This window comes from Typha angustifolia, chromosome 2 (genome assembly GCF_048772165.1).
Source record: "Typha angustifolia cultivar Huaian chromosome 2, ASM4877216v1, whole genome shotgun sequence".
Classification (NCBI taxonomy): Eukaryota; Viridiplantae; Streptophyta; class Magnoliopsida; order Poales; family Typhaceae; genus Typha; species Typha angustifolia.
The window spans coordinates 8,960,232-8,979,921 of NC_133240.1; the positions used below are offsets into that span (position 1 = coordinate 8,960,232).

Sequence of the window (19,690 nt, forward strand, 5' to 3'; positions counted from 1 at the left end):
TTTAAATCGAGTTTGAGTTGGAGTAGACTCACTTTAGTTAACTTAAGTAAGGATATTTTGATAATTATTTTAGTATAATTAACTTATATTAATTAAATTTAACTATGACATATTTAATAAATAAATGTATAACTCAATTTACAAATATTTAAATATTTAGCGTAAAATAGATTAAAAAATACAGGGTGTTGAATAAAAATATTCTCTTATTAAAAGTCCAAGGGTCGAATTAAAAATAGCAAAAGTATTGGATGTAAAATTGAAATAAATATACAACGTAGGGTGCGAAATGAGGAAAATCCCTATATTTTTCACGACGGACCAGGCCCAATAAATTTCCTGGGCCAGATTTGCTAATATTCCCACTTAATTGGGTCAGATTTGCCAATCTAAGGGTAATGGACTAAATAAATGGAGTAAACTCACGATACATATTCTATACTGAAACATTGAGTTGGATACTCTAGAATTAAAAGTAAACTTCAGAAATGAGAAAAAAGAAGGTTCAACTTCCGCCTTTCATTTATCTTATTCTTAATTTTTCTTTTTTCAGTAAATACCGTTGAGATTTATTTTAAGTCATCGTGCTGTAGAACTGTTCCTTCAAATTAACCGCATTGTAAAACCATTAACCAAATCGAACCAAGCCACTAAACCACCAAATAACTTCTCTATAATATTATTTAAGATTGGAGTTAAACATATGATCTCTTTAATCATCGAAAAGGTTATGAAATATTATGAAACATTTAATAATTGTGCACATAATCCTAGAACCACCTTGGATTTGTATTTATTAAGCATGAAATCATGGGATGCCCACGAATCAAAATCACTCACACCACACTTGAATTAATTGCGACATTTGAAGAGAAAAGATGAAATGAGACTGAGACTGAGCTGCAACTGGGAGCCACTTGAGTTCTCTCAACTTTCCCAGTTGTGACGAGTTAGATTCCATCTCTGCCGGACACGGACAAAGTGAGATGATATGTGCAATGACGTTTTTACCCTTGGAAGGTGGCTTCTGTGGTCAAACAGACGAACACTCGTCTGCTACGACTCTCATATCTTTGTGGTCAAGATTTGAGCAACTAGACTTGAAACCTAATAATATCTTATATATATAATTATATATATATTGGATATTTCTCTACTCCACCACATGATTCTTCCAAATTGCAGCTAGGCAAATCCCAACTCATAATGGATTTTAATTTAGGGGAAAAATCATTCTCTCGGATGATTGGGTTGAATGATTGGATTAGAGCATGATGAACTCATAATTTCTTTTTAATTAGAGAGAGAAGTACGATCACTTGTGCTAGTTGTTTGGCATTTTTTCTTTATATATGTAAAGAATGTAAAATTAATTGTTCTAAATTTTTCGCTTATAACATCTTATTCATACATAACATTTTTTAGAATGTTATTAAGAAAATCTAAAACAGTTTATCCATTTTCTAAGTTGCTTTAGGGCCGTAAGAAACCTAGTTGCAAATAAAAAATGCAACAACTACCGGTCATTGGTGTTAATTACTACTTAACTAATTGGCTACTTTTAATGATTTAAGTTTAGTATTAATTCTCTTTTCACCTTTAGAATTATCAATATTTTTCATAATGACCTATTAATATTTTTTGATACACAATGAACTCCTGAATTATTAGAAATACCTCACTTAACTTCTTCCGTTAAGGTTCATAAGTTGTTCACGTAACAACAATATAATAACAATAATACCTTAATATGTATGTGCAGAAAATACTTTTAGATCTTATCATCTTCTTCAAATTTTTGCAGCATTCGACCTCTTCTCTAAAATTTCCAACCTTCGGCCTCCATTAAAATAACTTCCATTTTATTCTTCAAGCTGTAGCATTGTATAGACCTGCTTTCCCTCTTTTTAGATATTTAAGTGAAAGTTAACCCAATGACATCTACTCATATCAATCTTATAGACTTTAAAGACTTTCAACTAAAGGAGACAACCCAAAATAAAAGAAAGCCTATGGCTTTCCAAATCTTTATTTCGTCCTTCTTCTCCTTGGGATTCAAGTTACTTAAGTTACTCATTTCAAAAATAGAGAAAAAGTTAGGGGCTTGAGATGATGGAAGGATAAATTAACAACTAATAGTGAACGCTTGGGACCTTTCTTCTCTCTTTCTAATATTGGGAAAGAATTTTAAAAAATATATTTAATATTAGCTAAGTCACGTATCTTTTCTGTCATACTATTTCTGTCAATAGCATCGTGGAGTTAGTGTGTACCTAAAAAAAGTTTTTAAGGAGTTATTATTAAAAATGATGATAGTTCGGGGTGAAAGGGAAATTAACCTTTGATTTTATTTAATTAGCTCTAAAATAAAGTTTTTTCGTAAATATTTTTGTAAATATTTCATAAATTGTGAGACGTGGCATCATCCTTTTTGACGGCTGAAAAATTGATGCAGTATTTTATTTGTAGAGTGTTCATAAATACCATATATAAAAACAATTCTTAATAAAGCTAAATATAGGTAGCTATATGCAAAAAGAACCGTGTTGTACTATTATCCGGCAGCAGTTAAATGGCATAGTAGGAAATAACATCATGTTCGAGCGCAAAGTCGTTTCCAAAGATAGATAGACGAAAGTCTCGACCGGCAGGCTCCTCCTCACAATTCCCAGGATGCGATCTCAACCCTCCGATCCGATACCGCCTCGGCATCGCGCGACACGTGTCGCCTATTCCAATCCGCGAGGACCAAGAGGAAATAAAAGTGTAACGCGAGGACGAGAAAGGAAGGCAGCTTCAAGAAGAAACCACCCCCTCTCTCTCCCTCTCTCTCCGAGTCGGTTTCGTGGCAACGCCGCTACGCTTTTGACCGCGCATTGCTTGCTTCTTCGATGGTTAGATTCTCCCCAGGTTCCGTTCTTATCCTTTTCTCCCCCTCGAAGATTTTTAAAAGGACGAGTTTTTGTTATAAATAACCAGAAATCTCGACTTGGGCCCTCTCGATTAGATGGTTGTTTGCGATTTTTGAGGTGGGTTTGGCTCGATTTTGGTTTGAATTGGCTTTTTTGCTTGATTTTATTTTTGGGGGGGTGGTCGGTCTTGCTGTAATGGATAAAGATTTGATTTTTATGCCTTTTTGTTTTAATTCCGTGCCTTTTTGATAGTTTTGTAGCGTCGAAGAAGGAGAAGCCCAAATTGATCAAAGAACGCGTTTTGAGCTTATAGATTACTAAAGTTGGATCTGTGTAAAAGTGTCATTTTTTCGGTAAATTTTAGTTTGGTTTGGGGGACTCATAATGATGGCTGATTCTATCGGTGCGAGCACATCTCCTATTGCCCACCACCTGCTCTACCAAAAGATTAGCTACAGAGATTCCCCTCGCAAGCACAGATTGATGCCATGCCGCCTCCTTGTCAGAGAATTCGCCGTCCAGCGGTTGATTAGCCGTCCTACATCAAGAGTAATCCCCAAGCAGCGATCTTTTCGTCTCGCAGATTCTACCATCAAGTCATTAGCCATGGAGCTGACGAAGGAGGCACACCCTCCCAGGGACTATAGAGGAATACCTCGTGATCTTGACTACACAATTGATACTGGCTCAAGTCGTAGTGGGTCATGGCCACCTTCTAACAAGGCCGATAAGCCGAATCTCCACAACCCCTTGCTTCGGCAAGAGCGGATGGGTTGCGGGTGGTTGGCCGTGATCTTTGAATGGGAGGGAGTGATCGTTGAAGATGACCCTAAATTGGAAAGGCAATCATGGTTGGTGTTGTCCGAAGAAGAGGGAAAATCACCTCCTCCAGCCTTTGTCTTGAAGAGAATTGAAGGAATGAAGAACGAGCAAGCCATCTCAGAGGTTCTTTGCTGGTCAAGAGACCCCTCGGAGCTCCGTAGATTAGCCTCTCGTAAGGAGGAGATACACAAGAATCTTCAGGGCAGCGCGTTCTATCAGATAAGGTCTGGGTCTCAGGAATTAATGAGCACTCTTATGAATCACAAGATCCCCATTGCGGTAGCATCAACACGATCGAGAAAAATTCTCCAAGAAGGAATTGAGGCTGTTGGTGTGAAAAGCTTCTTCGATGTGATTGTATCGGCAGAAGATGTATATAGAGGGAAGCCTGATCCGGAGATGTTTGCATATGCAGCACAGCTCCTAAATTTTATTCCGGAGAGGTGCATCGTGTTTGGGAACTCTAATTCGACAGTGGAGGCTGCACATGATGCTTATATGAAGTGTGTAGCTGTTGCGAGCAAGCACCCAGTTTATGAGCTTAATGCTGCAGATCTTGTGGTGAGGCGTCTCGATGAGCTCTCTGTGGTTGACTTGAAGAACCTCGCCGATATTGACTCTCCAGAGTTTAAATCTGGAGAACCAGAACTGGAGATGGAGGAAGAAGACCAGCCTCCATCTTCAGCAGTAGGTGTTGATGATTTCTTCTGGTGACAAGTAGCATGTACAGTGTATTATTTCTGTGATCCAGTGCTTAATTGTGATCTCATCATGGTAAGCAGGAAATTGGGGCTTACTCTTTTAGACTGTAAATTCATTCTCAAATATATGCCCCATTTAGACATTGTATATATTGAATAAAATAAGGATATACGAATTGATTACAAGTTGATGATCTACATTAGGCTTCCTGATATGTCCAAATTCTTGTGCTCTCTCTATATTTCTTTTCTAACATCAGAACAGTGCATATCTTCTCTTTTATTCCGGGTTGATAGCTCTTAAAACAGAATATTTACTGGGTTAAGTACTTGAATACTTGAATGTAACCATGCTAAATCTCTGAAACAAAGATGTTCTCCAGGAATTTGTGCATCATCATGTATCTTATTGTTCTTATTGTGGCATGTTCTGATGCTTCATTTCCCTTTCCAGTACTTATTATATATGTTTGTTTTCGTGTGAGATTACTTCTTGTTGTGCCTCAAAACATAATAGAATAGCCACCTGAGCTGGTCATTGACATGCTGCGTAGAATTATATTAATACTGACACAGGAAAGCTTGCTTAGATTTCTTATTTAAGTTACAAGTATAGCTTTTATTGCATGCATGGCTGGAGCTATCTAGTTCTTCACATAAATAGGTTAAACATTTTCTGGTTCAACTTCGCAAACTTTCATTCTCAGGAACTTCATTTTATTTGGGTCTGTTCAAGATCAGACTTGCATATAATATATGCTTTATAAGTAGAAAGGAGATTATCATATTTATATTGGTTCTATTGTCAGCTGTGACAAGAAATTGATCAAGGAGCATGTCGTTTAATTCTTATTTGCTGCACTTCACATAAACAGAGACCATAGGATGCACATTATGAGCCATATGGTAGATCTCAATTATTTGTAAACTTCTCAGCAGCATTGATCTCATGGCAACGTAAATGATAGCACCTCTGGATGATTTCATGAATGAATGCAGGTATTATTGAGTGATTGATCCATGAGCAAGCATTTTAATTTGTTGTTTTTGAGCTGTTCTCTTTTTCATAATAGATACATGCGATGCTTCCATTTGCATTCTCAAGCATCATTACTTACACTCACTGTGCAGGTAACTAGTAACTAATAACCTGCAGGGCAAAAGAGAAAAGAAGATTAGTTTCAAACTCGATTAATTAATCTTATTTTTTACTCTTGATTTTTTTGAAGGGTAAACTTGATTAGATATAAAAAAAAAGATAAAAGAATGTTTAGTTACTGAGTCAGATTAGGATACTTTCAAAGCTCTAACAATCTACTATTTCTGATCAATTTTTATTTTTAATAATGCTATTGTTTCTAAACTACTTTTTAAATTACTATAATTATTGTCATGTAAGGACCACGTCAGCTAGACAATTTAATAACTCGTTTTCTGAGATAATAATTTCTATTTAATATATCTTAGAAGAGATTCTTGCCCTAATATGAAATTTCTGATTAATAAAAATATAATTTTTTATTCATATTTAGTATTTGTTTGAAAAAAGATAAAAAAATACAAAGAAAATCCTCTGCTTGACCAATATTATTTTCAGATTCAAGTTGCATTTTAAAATCTATTCTTTCATATGTAACTAGGGGTGAAAACGGGTCAAATTAAGTTCGATCTGATCCGCTATCCGATCCGGATACGGATAGCTATTTATAAAAATGTTCGGATCCGGATCTGGATACGAATAGCCTTTTAGAAAAAAAAAATCCGGATCCAGATACGGGTATAGTTGATTTTATCAGATATAGATTCGGATAACGGATATCCGTTTACCCGCTTAATAAATACCCAACTAAACCCTACCCTCTATCTCTCATCTACTCACCATCTCCCCTAAATCTCCTTGATCCACATCGCCATCACCGCTCGACGCCTCCATCTAAAATCCATCATCGCCATCAACGCCCTCCCTCCTCCGGCCCTCCCTCGTCGAGCTCGGCTCTCCTCCACCGGCCTCACTCCACGGGTTCTCGATCCACGTCGCCATCATTGCCCTTACCACTTGCCGCCTCCGTCTAAAACCCATCATCACCATCACTGCCCTCCCTCGTCGAGCTCGGCTCTCCTACACCAGCCTCACTCCACAGGTCCTCGATCCACATCGCCATCACCGCCCGTCGCCTCCATCTAAAATCCATCATCACCATCACCGCCCTCCCTCGTCGAGCTTGGCCCTCCTCCACTGGCCCTCCCTCCACTCCACCGGTCAGGTACTATCATTCATATCCATTTAAATTATGGATTTGAATATCTAATAGCCAAATTATGTGATTTTTTTAAATTTGAGATATAATAAGTTAATAACTTAATGTTTTTTCATTCAGGGTTCTGTAATAAACAGCACATGCAGTAATAATTTGATGGAGGGATGCAAGAATTCTCTTGCTATGCCTCCTCTCAGATCTGGAGAGAAATTTGAGGAAATGTATCATGTTATCTTGATTCTGGACGATCAGGAAAACTTTGGGTTAGTATGACATAGTAAAGATACTACTAATTCACAATCATTGGTTTATACACATTATGTTTCTTTAAAATCTATAGTTTCTTTTGTTTTCTTTTTGTACTATTACTATCTTTTTGCCGATGAATCAGTTCTCAAATACTATAAGTTTTATTCAAATTGTATTTGAATGATTTTACACTTGATTGATATTCGTAGTAAGTTCATAATGATTGTTTAAAATTTGATACGTATTTGTTTAAGATCCGAAAACTATCCGATCCGTATTCGAAAACTATCCGTATCTGTTTTCTTAGGATATGATTTTAATTTTTGCTATCCGTCAAATATTCGTATCCGAATCCGTATCCGAATAAAAAATATGAATCCAAATATGGGTTAAACACTGTCCGATTAGTATCAGATTCGTTTTCAACTACAATTTGGCAATTTCAACTCTAAAAGAGTGGACTAAAATTGAAAAACGAAACGATGACAGATGGACGGCTACGATTTCCTCGAGATGCTTGGACAGTAACGACTGCGTATAAATATCTGAGCGAGGGTTTTGTTTTCCCTCCATATCCTCCTCTCGGCCATAAACCCTCAACCAACCCTAACCCTAATCCTTACCCTCTCCGGCGACAATGACTAAGGCTGCCCCTCCTGTCGCCGGAAACCTAGTCCTCATACTCGACTATGGCTCTCAGTATACCCACCTCATCACCCGCCGCATCCGGCAGCTCTCCGTACTCTCCCTCTGCATCTCCGGTACCTCCCCCCTCTCCGCCATCACCGAACTCCGCCCCGCCGCCGTCATCCTCTCCGGAGGTCCCCACTCCGTCCACGCCGACGGAGCCCCCTCCTTCCCCGACGGCTTCCTGGAGTTCGTGGAGGAGACCGGCACGCACGTGCTTGGCATCTGCTATGGGATGCAGCTCCTAGTCCAGAAGCTTGGCGGCGAAGTCACTGTTGGGGAGAAGCAGGAGTACGGAAAGATGGAGATCGCGGTGGAGAAGGGGGAGGAGTCTGGGCTTTATGGGAAGGAGGCGGCGGGAGGGCAGCAGACGGTGTGGATGAGCCATGGGGATGAGGTGATGAGTCTGCCGGAAGGGTTTGAGGTGGTCGCGAGGAGTTTGCAGGGGTCGCTGGCAGCGATTGAGAACCGGAGCAAGAGGTTTTATGGACTTCAATACCACCCGGAGGTAAAAAGTTCTTCCGTAAATTGTATGGATTTCACGTTATGATGCAGTTTGGTTAATTAAACTTTGTGTTTTTGGAGAATTTTTTTTACTGTAATTTGTTATCTATAATACCCTGATTGAGAAATATATCCTTTTGGATTGTACTACTAACTTCTCTATATTTGCTGCATATTGGTCTCTAGAAGGGCGAATTAAGATTTTGTTGCACATGTTCATTATTTCTAGTGGCACTCCACTTGGGAAATCTGTCGCATATTGGTCTCTAGAAGGGCAAATTAGGAGTGCTGCACATATTCATTATTTATAGCGGCTTTCCACTTGGGAAATCTGGATAACTAATTTTTGTTTGCCCTTGTGGCCTCAGTAGGTTTCCACTATTAGAGAAAAAGGTAGATGTGTTAAAGTTTGACCCTTCCTGGCATTCTCGAGTGTTACTGTGCCCATAGTTGTTCTGCATGGCTTTCCCTTTGTACATCATGTGGTATGTATCTTTTACTAGTTAGTAGCTGATTGTTGTTGCCAAAATGTTTTCTGAATTACTACCCTGTAGAATTTGGTTGGCAATTTGTATTATTTCCATCCTGTTCTCTATTCAACTGGCTTTCTCTGTCTTGGTAGGTGACACATTCAACACTAGGAATGGACACATTGCGGCATTTTCTTTTTGATGTTTGTGGGTTAACTGCTGACTGGAAGATGCAAGATGTACTTGAGGAGGAAATAAGGACCATTAAATGCATGGTAGGATCAGATGAACATGTAATTTGTGCATTATCTGGAGGGGTGGATTCAACTGTGGCAGCCACTCTTGTTCACAAGGCAATTGGAGATAGGCTTCACTGTGTTTTTGTTGACAATGGTTTATTAAGGTTGCATCTTTATATAACTAATAAAACATTTGTTGAAGAAATGCATCGCTCATCATTTTCACGTTAATTATTTGGTTAAATCTAACATGGGTATCTGTTCTGCAGGTATAAGGAGAGAGAGAGAGTGATGACAACCTTCGAAAGAGACTTGCATCTACCTGTTACTTGTGTTGATGCATCAGCTCAATTTCTGAGTAAGCTAAAAGGTGTAAAGGACCCAGAGGCTAAAAGAAAGATTATAGGTAGAGAGTTCATAGCCATTTTTGATGACTTTGCTCAAGAGTTAGAGCAGAAATTAGGAAAAAGACCCAAATTTTTGGTCCAAGGGACATTGTATCCTGATGTAATAGAGTCCTGTCCACCCCCTGGAAGTGGAAGGACCCATTCGCACACAATCAAAAGTCATCACAATGTTGGAGGTCTTCCAAAAGACATGAGGTTAAAGCTTATTGAACCGCTTAAGCTTCTTTTTAAAGATGAGGTATAGCTTGTCCTGTTCTCTGAGCACTATTTAGCTTATATAACTATAAAGATTTTGCTTGCAATTTAGAATTCTTGTTAGTCAAAAGAATCTAATACCAAAATTCGGTTTCTCTCTTTTATTGTTCTTGACCAGAATTCATTTATTTCTGTTAGCTTTTTGAAAAATATTTACTTCCATTATTTTGTAATACCTTCCTTTCCCCCCTTGGAAGGTACGAAAACTGGGAGGTATCTTAAATGTACCGGAATCTTTCTTGAAGAGACACCCGTTCCCTGGACCTGGCCTTGCTGTTCGCGTCCTGGGTGATGTTACAGAAGGAAATGCTTTGGAGATTCTTCGTCAGGTTTTGCCTCAACTTAACTAAGTTCTGCATGTAACAACACACTAGAAGCAGAAGATTGTTTATTTTGGCTATTTGAATATTGAAGTTCAATTTCTGAGTAAATTGGTGTTCCTAGGTGGATGAGATATTTATTCAGTCAATAAGAGATGCTGGCCTTTATGATTCAATCTGGCAAGCTTTTGCTGTATTTTTACCCGTACAATCAGTTGGTGTTCAGGGTGATCAGAGAACTCATTCTCATGTCGTTGTTCTTAGAGCAATTACGAGTGAGGATGGGATGACCGCAGACTGGTGAGTGATGCTTTACTTCCCCCAAAATATTCCTGTGTTATTCTTTGTTTTGGAACTTTTCTTCTACTACTGTTTAAGTGTTTTAGCTTTACATGCTGAAGAGTACATTATTTTCTGTTGGTCAATGACCTAAGACAGTTATGTGATAAAATTATTTGAATTTCTAAAGACTACTTAAATAGAGAAGATATAAAGAAATGATAAATGGAATGCTTGGAGGAGTGGTTCCCCTATACTTTGTTACCATTTACCAACAATCTATATAGGTATTGCTTTTAGCAATATCTTGGTAATTACATGCAAGTTTTAGCGTGTTTTATTATTACTAAATTTCTGCATTTCTACATGTTCCAATCCCTGTGTTAAGGATATCTGTGATATGTCTAAGACAATGCTTTTTTCCCTTCTTTTTCATATTTCCTAGTTCATGTTCATTACTTTCACCTTATGCTTCTTATATCCATATGACATTTTCTTTCTACCTTCAATTCTTATTTAAGTTTTCAACATTCAACTTGTATGCAGGTACTATTTTGACCATAAATTCCTTGTTGATGTGGTTCGAAAGATCTGCAACAATGTTCGGGGCGTAAACCGTGTCTGCCAGGATATTACATCCAAACCACCAGCTACTGTTGAATGGGAATGATCTTTGCTTGCAATAAAAAATCACATCAGCAGTTGCTATCTTTTGCCCTCCACGATATAGCTTAGATATAGCAATAAAAAAGAGTAAAAAGCTTGATCAAGTTTTAAATTGGTGATTTTTAAGTTATGTTAGTCGCATCTGTATCATTTTCTGCAAAGGCAGATTCATGTTTCTCTGTTCTATATAGATAGTCTACCAACTCTGGAGGCTGGAGCACATTTATTAAGTGAAGTTTTTGGCCGTTCTGAAGTTCAAGCTGCTTCTTGGCTCTCTCTCTTTTTTTTTTGTCATACCAAAGGAACCTAGGCATGGGTTACTCAATGATTAACTTGTCTCACCAGTTGCCGTTTGATACAAGTATGCTTTCATCAGTTGATGTGAGATATTGCTAGAAGATTTAATAGTTGGTGGTAACTTACTTAAGAAATTGTTCTATTAAAATCGGCTATAAGAATTCTAAATTACTACTTGCAGGAGAAGTGACACTGCCAAAGAAAACCTGTGGGCATGAAGTTGATGTAAATATTTTAGAATGAGACTCATAAGTTAAACTTCCAGTCTTCAAAACTAAGTATTTCCATGCACATCTTGCAGTACAGTACTTGGAGCAACTCATATTCTTGTCATTATGATGAATTATGATTATTACTCTATAAAATTTTGTGAGTATATATATATATATATATATATATGCCAAACCAAAGAATAGCTCAAACAAACCATTCTCACTCTCTATCTCCTTCCACAAAAGATGTTGGAATTAAAGCAGAATACTCTGCAGCTCCCAATCTTGGACATATCACAACCCCTGCTCCCTTCCACCATCTCCTCCATCTCACAAGCATGCGAAGAGTGGGGTTACTTCCACATATCCAACCATGGCATCTCCAAAGACCTCCTTGGGAGACTCCAAACTTCTGTCAACTCTGTCTTCAATCTTCCATTAGATATAAAACTCAAAGCAGGGCCCTTGTCCTCCATTAATACTTACACTCCTCACTTTATAGCTTCCCCTTTCTTTGAAAGCCTTAAAGTCTCTGGTCCAGACTACTTTAACTCAGCTAAGAACTCAAGTGATGCCCTCTTCAGCCAACCCAATGATGAGTTCTGGTACGTGCAATATTCTTTCCTCTGCTCCAAATATTGACGCACATACTTTCACACTGCTAACTCACGAACTGCTTAAAAAACTTAAGCTATTAGAGCAATATGTCTTCCTCATCTCTGGGCTTAAAATATTTTCATAGATTTAAGATATAGAATTAGAATTAAATAGGAGAAAGTTTTATATTTCAATGACAGATATATGTGGCAGGATTTGAACTCAGAATTTTCTGCTTTCATAACATGTAAACTGGCTAATTACTCTAAAAGCATAAGCTAGCAATAGTTTTAAATGACTTGTTTCTCTTATGTGTCAGTGATGTGCTACAAGAGTATGGAAGCAGGATGATGGAGCTATGTAGAGAAATTGTGCTTATTCTCTTGAAGTGTTTGGGTAAGGGCCTAGAGACCAAGCACTATGAATCTGAATTCAGCAAGTGTCATGGATATCTTCGGATAAACAAGTACACGCCCCCAAATGACGTCGAAGAACATGAGGTTGAAGGGCTAGGGATGCACACAGACATGAGCTGCATAACCATCCTGCACCAAGATGAGATTGGGGGGTTACAGGCAAGAACAGGGGAAGGCGATTGGGTTGACATAATGCCAAGTGAAGGCACACTGGTTGTCAATGTTGGAGACTTAATGCAAGCTTGGAGCAATGGAAGGATGAGATCCTCAGCACATAGAGTCATGTTAACGAAGCCGGTTACGCGCTTATCGCAAGCTTTTTTCTGGTGTTTTGAGGATGAGAAGGTGATCTCAGCTCCTGATGAGGTTGTGGGAGATGGAAATGAGAGGATTTATAGGCCATTTGTTTGCCAAGAGTACATGAAATATAGAGAGAGCATTGAGCCAGGAAAGTTCGACGCTGTTAGCTACACTGTCGATGGCTTTGCAGCAATCAAAGTAGACGTATAAGATGTTCATTATAAGGCTTTTATGTAATAAAGACTTGTCCAAGTTCCAATATGCCATAGCAATCTCTATCTATGAGTGATGATAACTTGCAATTGGGTAACTCGTTCATTATTAAGTCTCCAATATACACTTTCCTAACGTGCACTCAAAACACTCTGGCCTGAATAATTGTTCTTGAATGGATACCACCTAATAAATTAACAATGAAAAATGGGTCGAAAATATATCCAACTTCCTGAGAATATGATTACTTACTATAGTTTTTTATTACAATTATTTATATGATATTTTCCTTTCCGACGATCACGTGTTTTGCATGTGCCCGGTACAAGGAAGGTCACACTTAAGCTGCCTTCGTGTTCGTCACGTGTCTTGCATGTGCAAGACTAACCACCGCAAGGTCACGCTTTCTAAACCGAGGGGGTGTTCTCAGAAGCGTGCCTTGGTATCCACCCACGCTCGCACGATCTCAGCCGTCCATGGTCCACACGTGCCGCATGACAGACCGTCCGATCGCCAGCCCATCCCATGCGAAGGCATCCGTGCCAAACATAAACGGAAGCACGCGGCCGCACACGAGCGAAACCCTAACGCCCAAACCCGCTTCACACGAGCCTCCCTTCCTCCTCCGCCGTCGCCGGATTCCGACGAGCCTCCACCACCGCGATCGCCGATCTCGCCGGATTAAGACGGCTGGAAGGTCTCCGCAACCTTCGCTCCCTGACGCCGGAGGTCGCCGGAGGCGAGGTGCCTCGCGACCTCGCCGGAGAATCCAGTTCTCGTCCAGGAGGGAGGAGAGGCCTCGGCGGCTAGGAGAGTTCTTCCCCTTCTCCAATTCGAGTCGAGCAAAGAGAAAAAGTTTGATTCTTCTAATTTAAACGTCTGTTCCTACTCGCGTTCTCGTTCGATCGACCGAGATCCGGATAAGATTAGCAGGCGGGGAGCTCGAATCGTAGTCTCCGTGCTAAGATCGAGCTATGTAAAGTCCTCTTCCCCACTAAATCTACGAAGATCTTGCTAAACATGGCAAACAGGCGGCAGCTGCAGTAAGGATTTCTCTTGAGATGGCGCAGGAGATGGGGAAGCTAGGAGGAACGAGCGAGGAAGAGGACGACGAGCTAGAGGAGACGGAGATGGAAGTGAAGGAAGAGGAGGAAGACGACGGCCGAGGGATCTCGGCCGCCGCGGCAGCGATGGGCAACAGAGGCGGCGGCGGCGGCCGGTACTTCCATCGGCCGCCGGATAGCGCCGGAGGTCAGATGGACTCGGTGTCGATGGCGAGTAGTCCGTCGGCCAGGAGGAGCCGGCCGAAGGAGGAAAAGGAGAGGACAAAGCTTAGGGAGCGGCACCGGAGGGCGATAACGGCGAGGATACTCGCCGGATTACGGCGGCACGGGAACTATAACCTTCGCGTTCGCGCCGACATCAACGAGGTTATCGCCGCCCTCGCACGTGAAGCCGGGTGGGTAGTTCTACCGGATGGAACCACCTTCCCTTCTTCTCAGGTTCTTCTCTCTCATCTCTATTCCTCTCTGGTCTTTGTGGTGAAAAAGCGAGCACAGAGAGTAGAGGCGTATACTTTGGCCTTTTCCCTTTTTTTTTTTTTCTATTTTTCTATTTTTTCTTCTCTGAAAGCAATCTTTGTTAGAGTTAATAAACTAATTAAAAAGAGAATTTTACGCTAAATATGACGTCGACGTAGGATAGTATTACTAGCAGTAAAAGTATTTCTATTTTTGCAAAGGGATGGGTAATTTAGTCCAAGGAAATATTTGTCAATGTCAGTTACGGTTACAGTCCGACTTGGCTTTCATTCAAGAAACTGGCTTGTCTCTTCCATCTTCTTCTTCTTCTTCTTCTTCTTCTTCTTCTTCTTCTTCTTCTTCTTCTTCGAGAAAGAGAAGCCTCGCCCCCGTTTATTGGACTCTCTCTCTCTCTCTCTCTCTCTCTTCCGAGATAGTAATCCTTAGAACCTTTTTTGGATCTGGCAATGGCGTCGAAACTAATCATAAACTCGCCTCGAATCCTTCTACAGACTGGTCGACCAACCGCAGCTCCCCCGGCGACGCCACACTCTGCTGCGCCACCTCTCCGTGGCGTCTCCCCCGCCACCGCCGCAGGGTTCCGCTCCGTCGACCACCGGTCGGGACGCTTAAGAGGCATCTATACGCCAGCACGCTGCCACGTGTCGTCTTCCGACAGGGCTTCCGAGGACTCTTCTCTCCTGGGCGGCTGCATGGACTCGGGTGCCGACAAGCAGGTCCTCCTCCTCCCTTTTCGCCGCTCAAACCCTACGATTTCAAGTTCTTTCTTTACTTTTTAACGACATTCTCTTCTTTCTTCTCCAGGTGATCGAGCGGGACTTTGCCGGAACGACTTCCATTCCGGTCTACGTAATGCTTCCGGTGAGATATTCTCTTTTTTTTTATTCTTCTGGGATTAGAATCTGAGGGCGCTTGGGCTCATCGATTGTGGTTTTGGTATGGTGTGATAGCTTGGAGTGATCAATATGAAGTGCGAGGTGGTTGATCCTGAGGGCCTGATGCAGCAGTTGCGGATCTTGAAGTCGATCAATGTTGACGGAGTCATGGTGGATTGCTGGTGGGGAATAGTGGAGGGTAATAGACCGCTGGAGTATAACTGGAAGGGGTATAAACAGCTCTTCCAGATGGTGAGAGAACTGAAGCTTAAGTTGCAGGTGAGTTTTATCGTCTCATTCTTGCTATCTGATAATGAACAAGTGGATAACTAGAATGTAAGGTGGTCTAGAAGAATCTTTCCACGAGAATGTCGTATTCAAAAGATTTATCCTGTTGGGTTGATAGATGATGGAATGGTCAATATTCTTGTCTAACTGTTCTCTTGTCTTAAATGGAATCATGACATATTTTGCCGTTGCAAAGTTTAGGTAGTTATGTCGTTTCATGAATGTGGTGGTAACGTCGGCGATGACGTAAATATTCCTCTTCCTCATTGGGTGTTGGAAATTGGAAGGAGCAATCCAGACATTTTTTTCACGGATAAGGAAGGGAGACGTAATTATGAGTGTCTTTCTTGGGGAATCGACAATGAAAGAGTTTTACTAGGCCGAACAGCACTTGAGGTACTGGTCGTTCATAACTTTCTTATATGCTCTCTAATATTTCTTTTACTGATAGTTAATATTTTACTTAGTGTTCTACCAATCTTCACACAGAATCTTTATGGTGTTCTTGTTGTAAAGTTTGCTCCAAAATTAAATTGGTAGGGAAATACCTTTTGCATGTGCATAGATCACCCACATTATTATTTGACGTCTATGTTACATATTTAATTTCCTAGCACAATACAAAATTTTCTTTTTTCTTTTCCTATGTGCAATTAAGAAAACTGACCTGTAAATTTTGGTCTCTGAGAAAGGGGAGAAGAGTATTGAGAAAATTTGAAGTGCAAGATGCCCAATGAATTTGTTGGGAAAATATGAAGGATTATAACTATTAATTGGATTTCCATATAGGACCATTCCAAATATAGATTCAAGTGCAATATTTATTGATTTGACCTTTATCATTTCAAGGGATAGCTGAAGTGCATTGAAACAAAAGTTTGGTTTTCTGGCTTTGGCAAATATTTGGATCTTGAGCTTAGCTGTTTTAACATTTTGATTATTCCATATGTCATGTATTTTCTTTTCTTACAGCATGCCGAATGTTGTTGAGATTTTCCTATTTTGAAATGTCACTCAGTTTCTTGCATTTCCCACAAATGTACTGTAGGTCTACTTTGAGTACATGAGAAGCTTTCGAGTGGAGTTTAATGAGTTCTTTGAGGATGGCATCATCTCAGAAATTGAAGTTGGATTAGGCCCTTGTGGAGAGTTACGGTACCCATCTTATCCAGTAAAGCATGGGTGGAGATATCCTGGCATTGGGGAATTTCAGGTGAGTTCCGATTCCAGAAAGAAATCAGTATCACAATACACACATATCTCCGATGATTTCGGAAATTTACCTTCTGGTGTATTCTATATGATGTCCTTATGAAGGCGCTTTTACTCTTTCCCATCGTTATAGTTTGTAGATCACTTGAAGAGTTACTATATTGTCCTAAAGCAGTAAGATTATATTGATCAGAATCTCTCTCTATTTCAGTGCTTTGATCAGTATCTGCTCAAAAGTTTGAAAAAGACAGCAGAAGAAAGGGGCCACTCCTTCTGGGCTAGAGGACCAGAAAATGCAGGCTCTTATAATTCTCAGCCTCATGATACTGATTTCTTTTGTGATGGAGGAGATTATGATAGCTATTATGGTAGATTCTTTCTTGGTTGGTACTCTCAGGTTTTGGTGGATCATGCTGCTCATGTGCTATTGTTTGCTAAATTGGCTTTTAAAGATTCGCCCCTTGCTGTAAAGGTCAGTTTATGCAGTTCGTGTATGGATCTACAGCTTTTCTTGATACTTATGTTTCATGGTGAATGAGAATATAAGTGTGGCCGTGCAGGCACTCACCTAATAAATTCATTTATATGGATTCTTTTTGTCATTCAATTTGTTGGTTGATATATCTGGTCTTACAGGTTAAATGTAGTAAGCAGTAAGCACGGCTTTGCTTTTCTTCTTTTCCTTTTTGTTACTGGCACCATTTTCCGGCAAGAGTAGAACCTGATATCTCTCTGATACTGTGTAACTAGACCAATTCTGTATGACAACAGATTTTTTAATCATTTGTTTCACTATTCTTTTGCTAAATATTATTATTTCCTTGATCCAGTTTAGAGGCCAACAGTATTTTTTTAATCATATATTTTTGTTGAAGTTTTTACAAAATCTTCCTTCTATTTGCACCTATGGTTGATTTAAGACTGGCAGAGCAAAGCTTTGTTATTTGTTACTTAGCTGCTTGTTTTCTTTATATCATTGTATTGAAGCTGATGAAAGAAATACATCTCCTTGATTCCATTTATATATGTGATTGTTTTTGCAATTGGAGAAGTAGATTTCATTACTCATTAATTAATTGATTTTTTTCTTCTCTTGATTGAATAGATATCAGGGGTTCATTGGTGGTATAAAACAGCTAGTCATGCTGCTGAATTAACTGCGGGGTTTAACAACTCATCTAACCGCGACGGTTATGCTCCAATTGCGGCAGTGCTAAAGAAGTATGGTGCAACTTTGAATTTCACCTGTGTTGAGTTACGAACATTGGATCAGCATGATGAATTCCCTGAGGCCATGGCCGATCCAGAGGGTTTGGTCTGGCAGGTACCAAGTTGCAAAGCTAGTTCTGGGTATTTAATTATATAAGTTTCTGCAATTTTTAAAAGGATGATTATCATCGTCAGGTGTTAAATGCTGCATGGGATGTTTGTATACCAGTTGCTAGTGAGAATGCCCTTCCCTGCTATGATAGAGATGGATACAACAAGATTTTGGACACTGCCAAGCCATATAATGATCCAGATGGACGACACCTATTAGCATTTACCTACCTCAGGCTTAGCCCAGTTCTTATGGAGAGAGAGAATTTTTTGGAATTTGAGCGCTTTGTCAAGCGAATGCATGGTAAACATCTGCACCTTTCTTCACTTGTCTTTTAATCATTGTGCAATTCTTCTGTAGGATACATATTGATAGAAGTGTCCATGCATGCTATTGCTCGTGAGGGTTAGAAATCAGCGGCCTTTGTCAAATGCATTATGTGTGCTTCTGGTATTTGCAGATAAATATTCCTGATTTTGACTTGGCCTTTTATCTGTGAAGAAGCTTCCCTTGGGACATCGAATTGATATTTATTTGCTTGACCAAAGGATAGATGAGTAAATAGAGAGTTAGACTCAGGATTTGGTGGATTGAAAGTCGAAGTTATAATGGGAGTTAATCAGAACAGAATACAACATGATTTATCTAAACCGGGAAGAAAAATGGCTCGTACAATAACACTACATGCAATTTGAACATTAAAATAATTTGAAAGGAATGTATCTGTTTATACGTGGAATTTTAGTTAAAAGCCAAGTAACCCTTCAACTGGTGGAGGACATTACTGAGTTTTGGACAAGTTTTGGACACAAGTTTCTTCTTGTTGTTTCCATGGCTGATCTCAAAAGGATTATATTTTGACAACCTGAACTTTCTCTAAATTGAGATCACTGAGGAAGTTCAGGTGTGGCCCACCTACTGTGTTAATATACTTTTTCAGTAACAGATGGTATACACTTCCAAGTAAATTTGGGATGGCGAAAACTGTTTCCATTGTTTAATTCTCCATTCATCGTTGGGTCATTAAAAGCTGTACTTTGTCTTTCATCAGGTTTCTTTACAACTGTTAAATGGTTTGGGTGCTCTCTGTTACAGGCGAAGCAGTCCTTGATTTCCAGCTGTAGATTTAAAAGTATGAGGGAGAGACAGACATGACTAATATATCCTAACGAAAGTTACCTTCCTCCACAAGGATCACATTTGCTTCTACATAACTCTTGGACAATTTTCTGCAGTATTAACTTGAGGGGATGACTTTCCCGTGTGTAAAGAAATTCGATAACAGAGTAGAAACCTCATACTTTAGTCTTCCTCTGCTGCTCTGCTTATTCTCTGGTAATCCTGTCATCTTGTTGTAGCAGTGGTTGAATTAAATGCTACAATTGTAAAGGTGTTTCAACTTGGCATGTATCTTTTCGAAGCCAGATATGAAAGAAATCATCTTTTTTAAGATATATGCTTGTGTATTTTTCTTTGAGCTTCGTGGAAGATGTTCTGCCCCATACTTGCATAGAAGTTCCAAACTAATTAAGCTTTCCTTAGAAATGTATACAAAAGAAACATTTGTCTTCATTACCATCTTCAACTGGTATACTTGAGATAAATTTCTCATATTGCAACTGCAGATACATGTAGATGTCTCTCAAGCT

At 39.6% G+C, this 19,690-nt stretch overlaps 4 protein-coding genes across 6 annotated transcripts; all 4 read left to right on the forward strand.

The window, feature by feature from the left end:
* The first annotated feature begins 2,768 nt into the window (after window positions 1–2,768).
* LOC140775670 (5-amino-6-(5-phospho-D-ribitylamino)uracil phosphatase, chloroplastic) lies at window positions 2,769–4,633 on the forward strand. Of its 3 annotated transcripts, none has more exons than XM_073119061.1 (2): window positions 2,769–2,910; window positions 3,165–4,633. In XM_073119061.1, the coding sequence occupies exon 2, from the start codon at window positions 3,297–3,299 to the stop codon at window positions 4,446–4,448; it is 1,152 nt and encodes a 383-aa protein (XP_072975162.1). In that variant the 5' UTR covers window positions 2,769–2,910; window positions 3,165–3,296; the 3' UTR covers window positions 4,449–4,633. The 3 variants fall into 3 exon arrangements, with proteins under 3 accessions (XP_072975162.1, XP_072975180.1, XP_072975170.1); XM_073119079.1 differs by having other exon boundaries at window positions 2,804–2,894; XM_073119069.1 differs by having other exon boundaries at window positions 2,893–3,029.
* Window positions 4,634–7,506: 2,873 nt separating this feature from the next.
* LOC140774697 (uncharacterized) lies at window positions 7,507–11,028 on the forward strand. The gene is made up of 6 exons (XM_073117787.1): window positions 7,507–8,137; window positions 8,756–9,006; window positions 9,112–9,487; window positions 9,702–9,833; window positions 9,949–10,124; window positions 10,650–11,028. Exons 1-6 carry the CDS (start codon window positions 7,580–7,582, stop codon window positions 10,771–10,773), a joined length of 1,617 nt encoding a protein of 538 aa, XP_072973888.1. The 5' UTR covers window positions 7,507–7,579; the 3' UTR covers window positions 10,774–11,028.
* Window positions 11,029–11,488: 460 nt separating this feature from the next.
* LOC140770910 (gibberellin 20-oxidase-like protein) lies at window positions 11,489–12,817 on the forward strand. Its single transcript, XM_073112242.1, has 2 exons — window positions 11,489–11,883; window positions 12,195–12,817. The coding sequence occupies exons 1-2, from the start codon at window positions 11,525–11,527 to the stop codon at window positions 12,799–12,801; spliced, it is 966 nt and encodes a 321-aa protein (XP_072968343.1). The 5' UTR covers window positions 11,489–11,524; the 3' UTR covers window positions 12,802–12,817.
* Window positions 12,818–13,000: 183 nt separating this feature from the next.
* On the forward strand, window positions 13,001–19,503 carry LOC140770902 (beta-amylase 2, chloroplastic). Its single transcript, XM_073112230.1, has 10 exons — window positions 13,001–14,306; window positions 14,837–15,061; window positions 15,150–15,206; window positions 15,296–15,499; window positions 15,710–15,904; window positions 16,557–16,721; window positions 16,932–17,192; window positions 17,826–18,044; window positions 18,125–18,344; window positions 19,137–19,503. The coding sequence occupies exons 1-10, from the start codon at window positions 13,866–13,868 to the stop codon at window positions 19,163–19,165; spliced, it is 2,016 nt and encodes a 671-aa protein (XP_072968331.1). The 5' UTR covers window positions 13,001–13,865; the 3' UTR covers window positions 19,166–19,503.
* The last annotated feature ends 187 nt before the right edge of the window (window positions 19,504–19,690 follow it).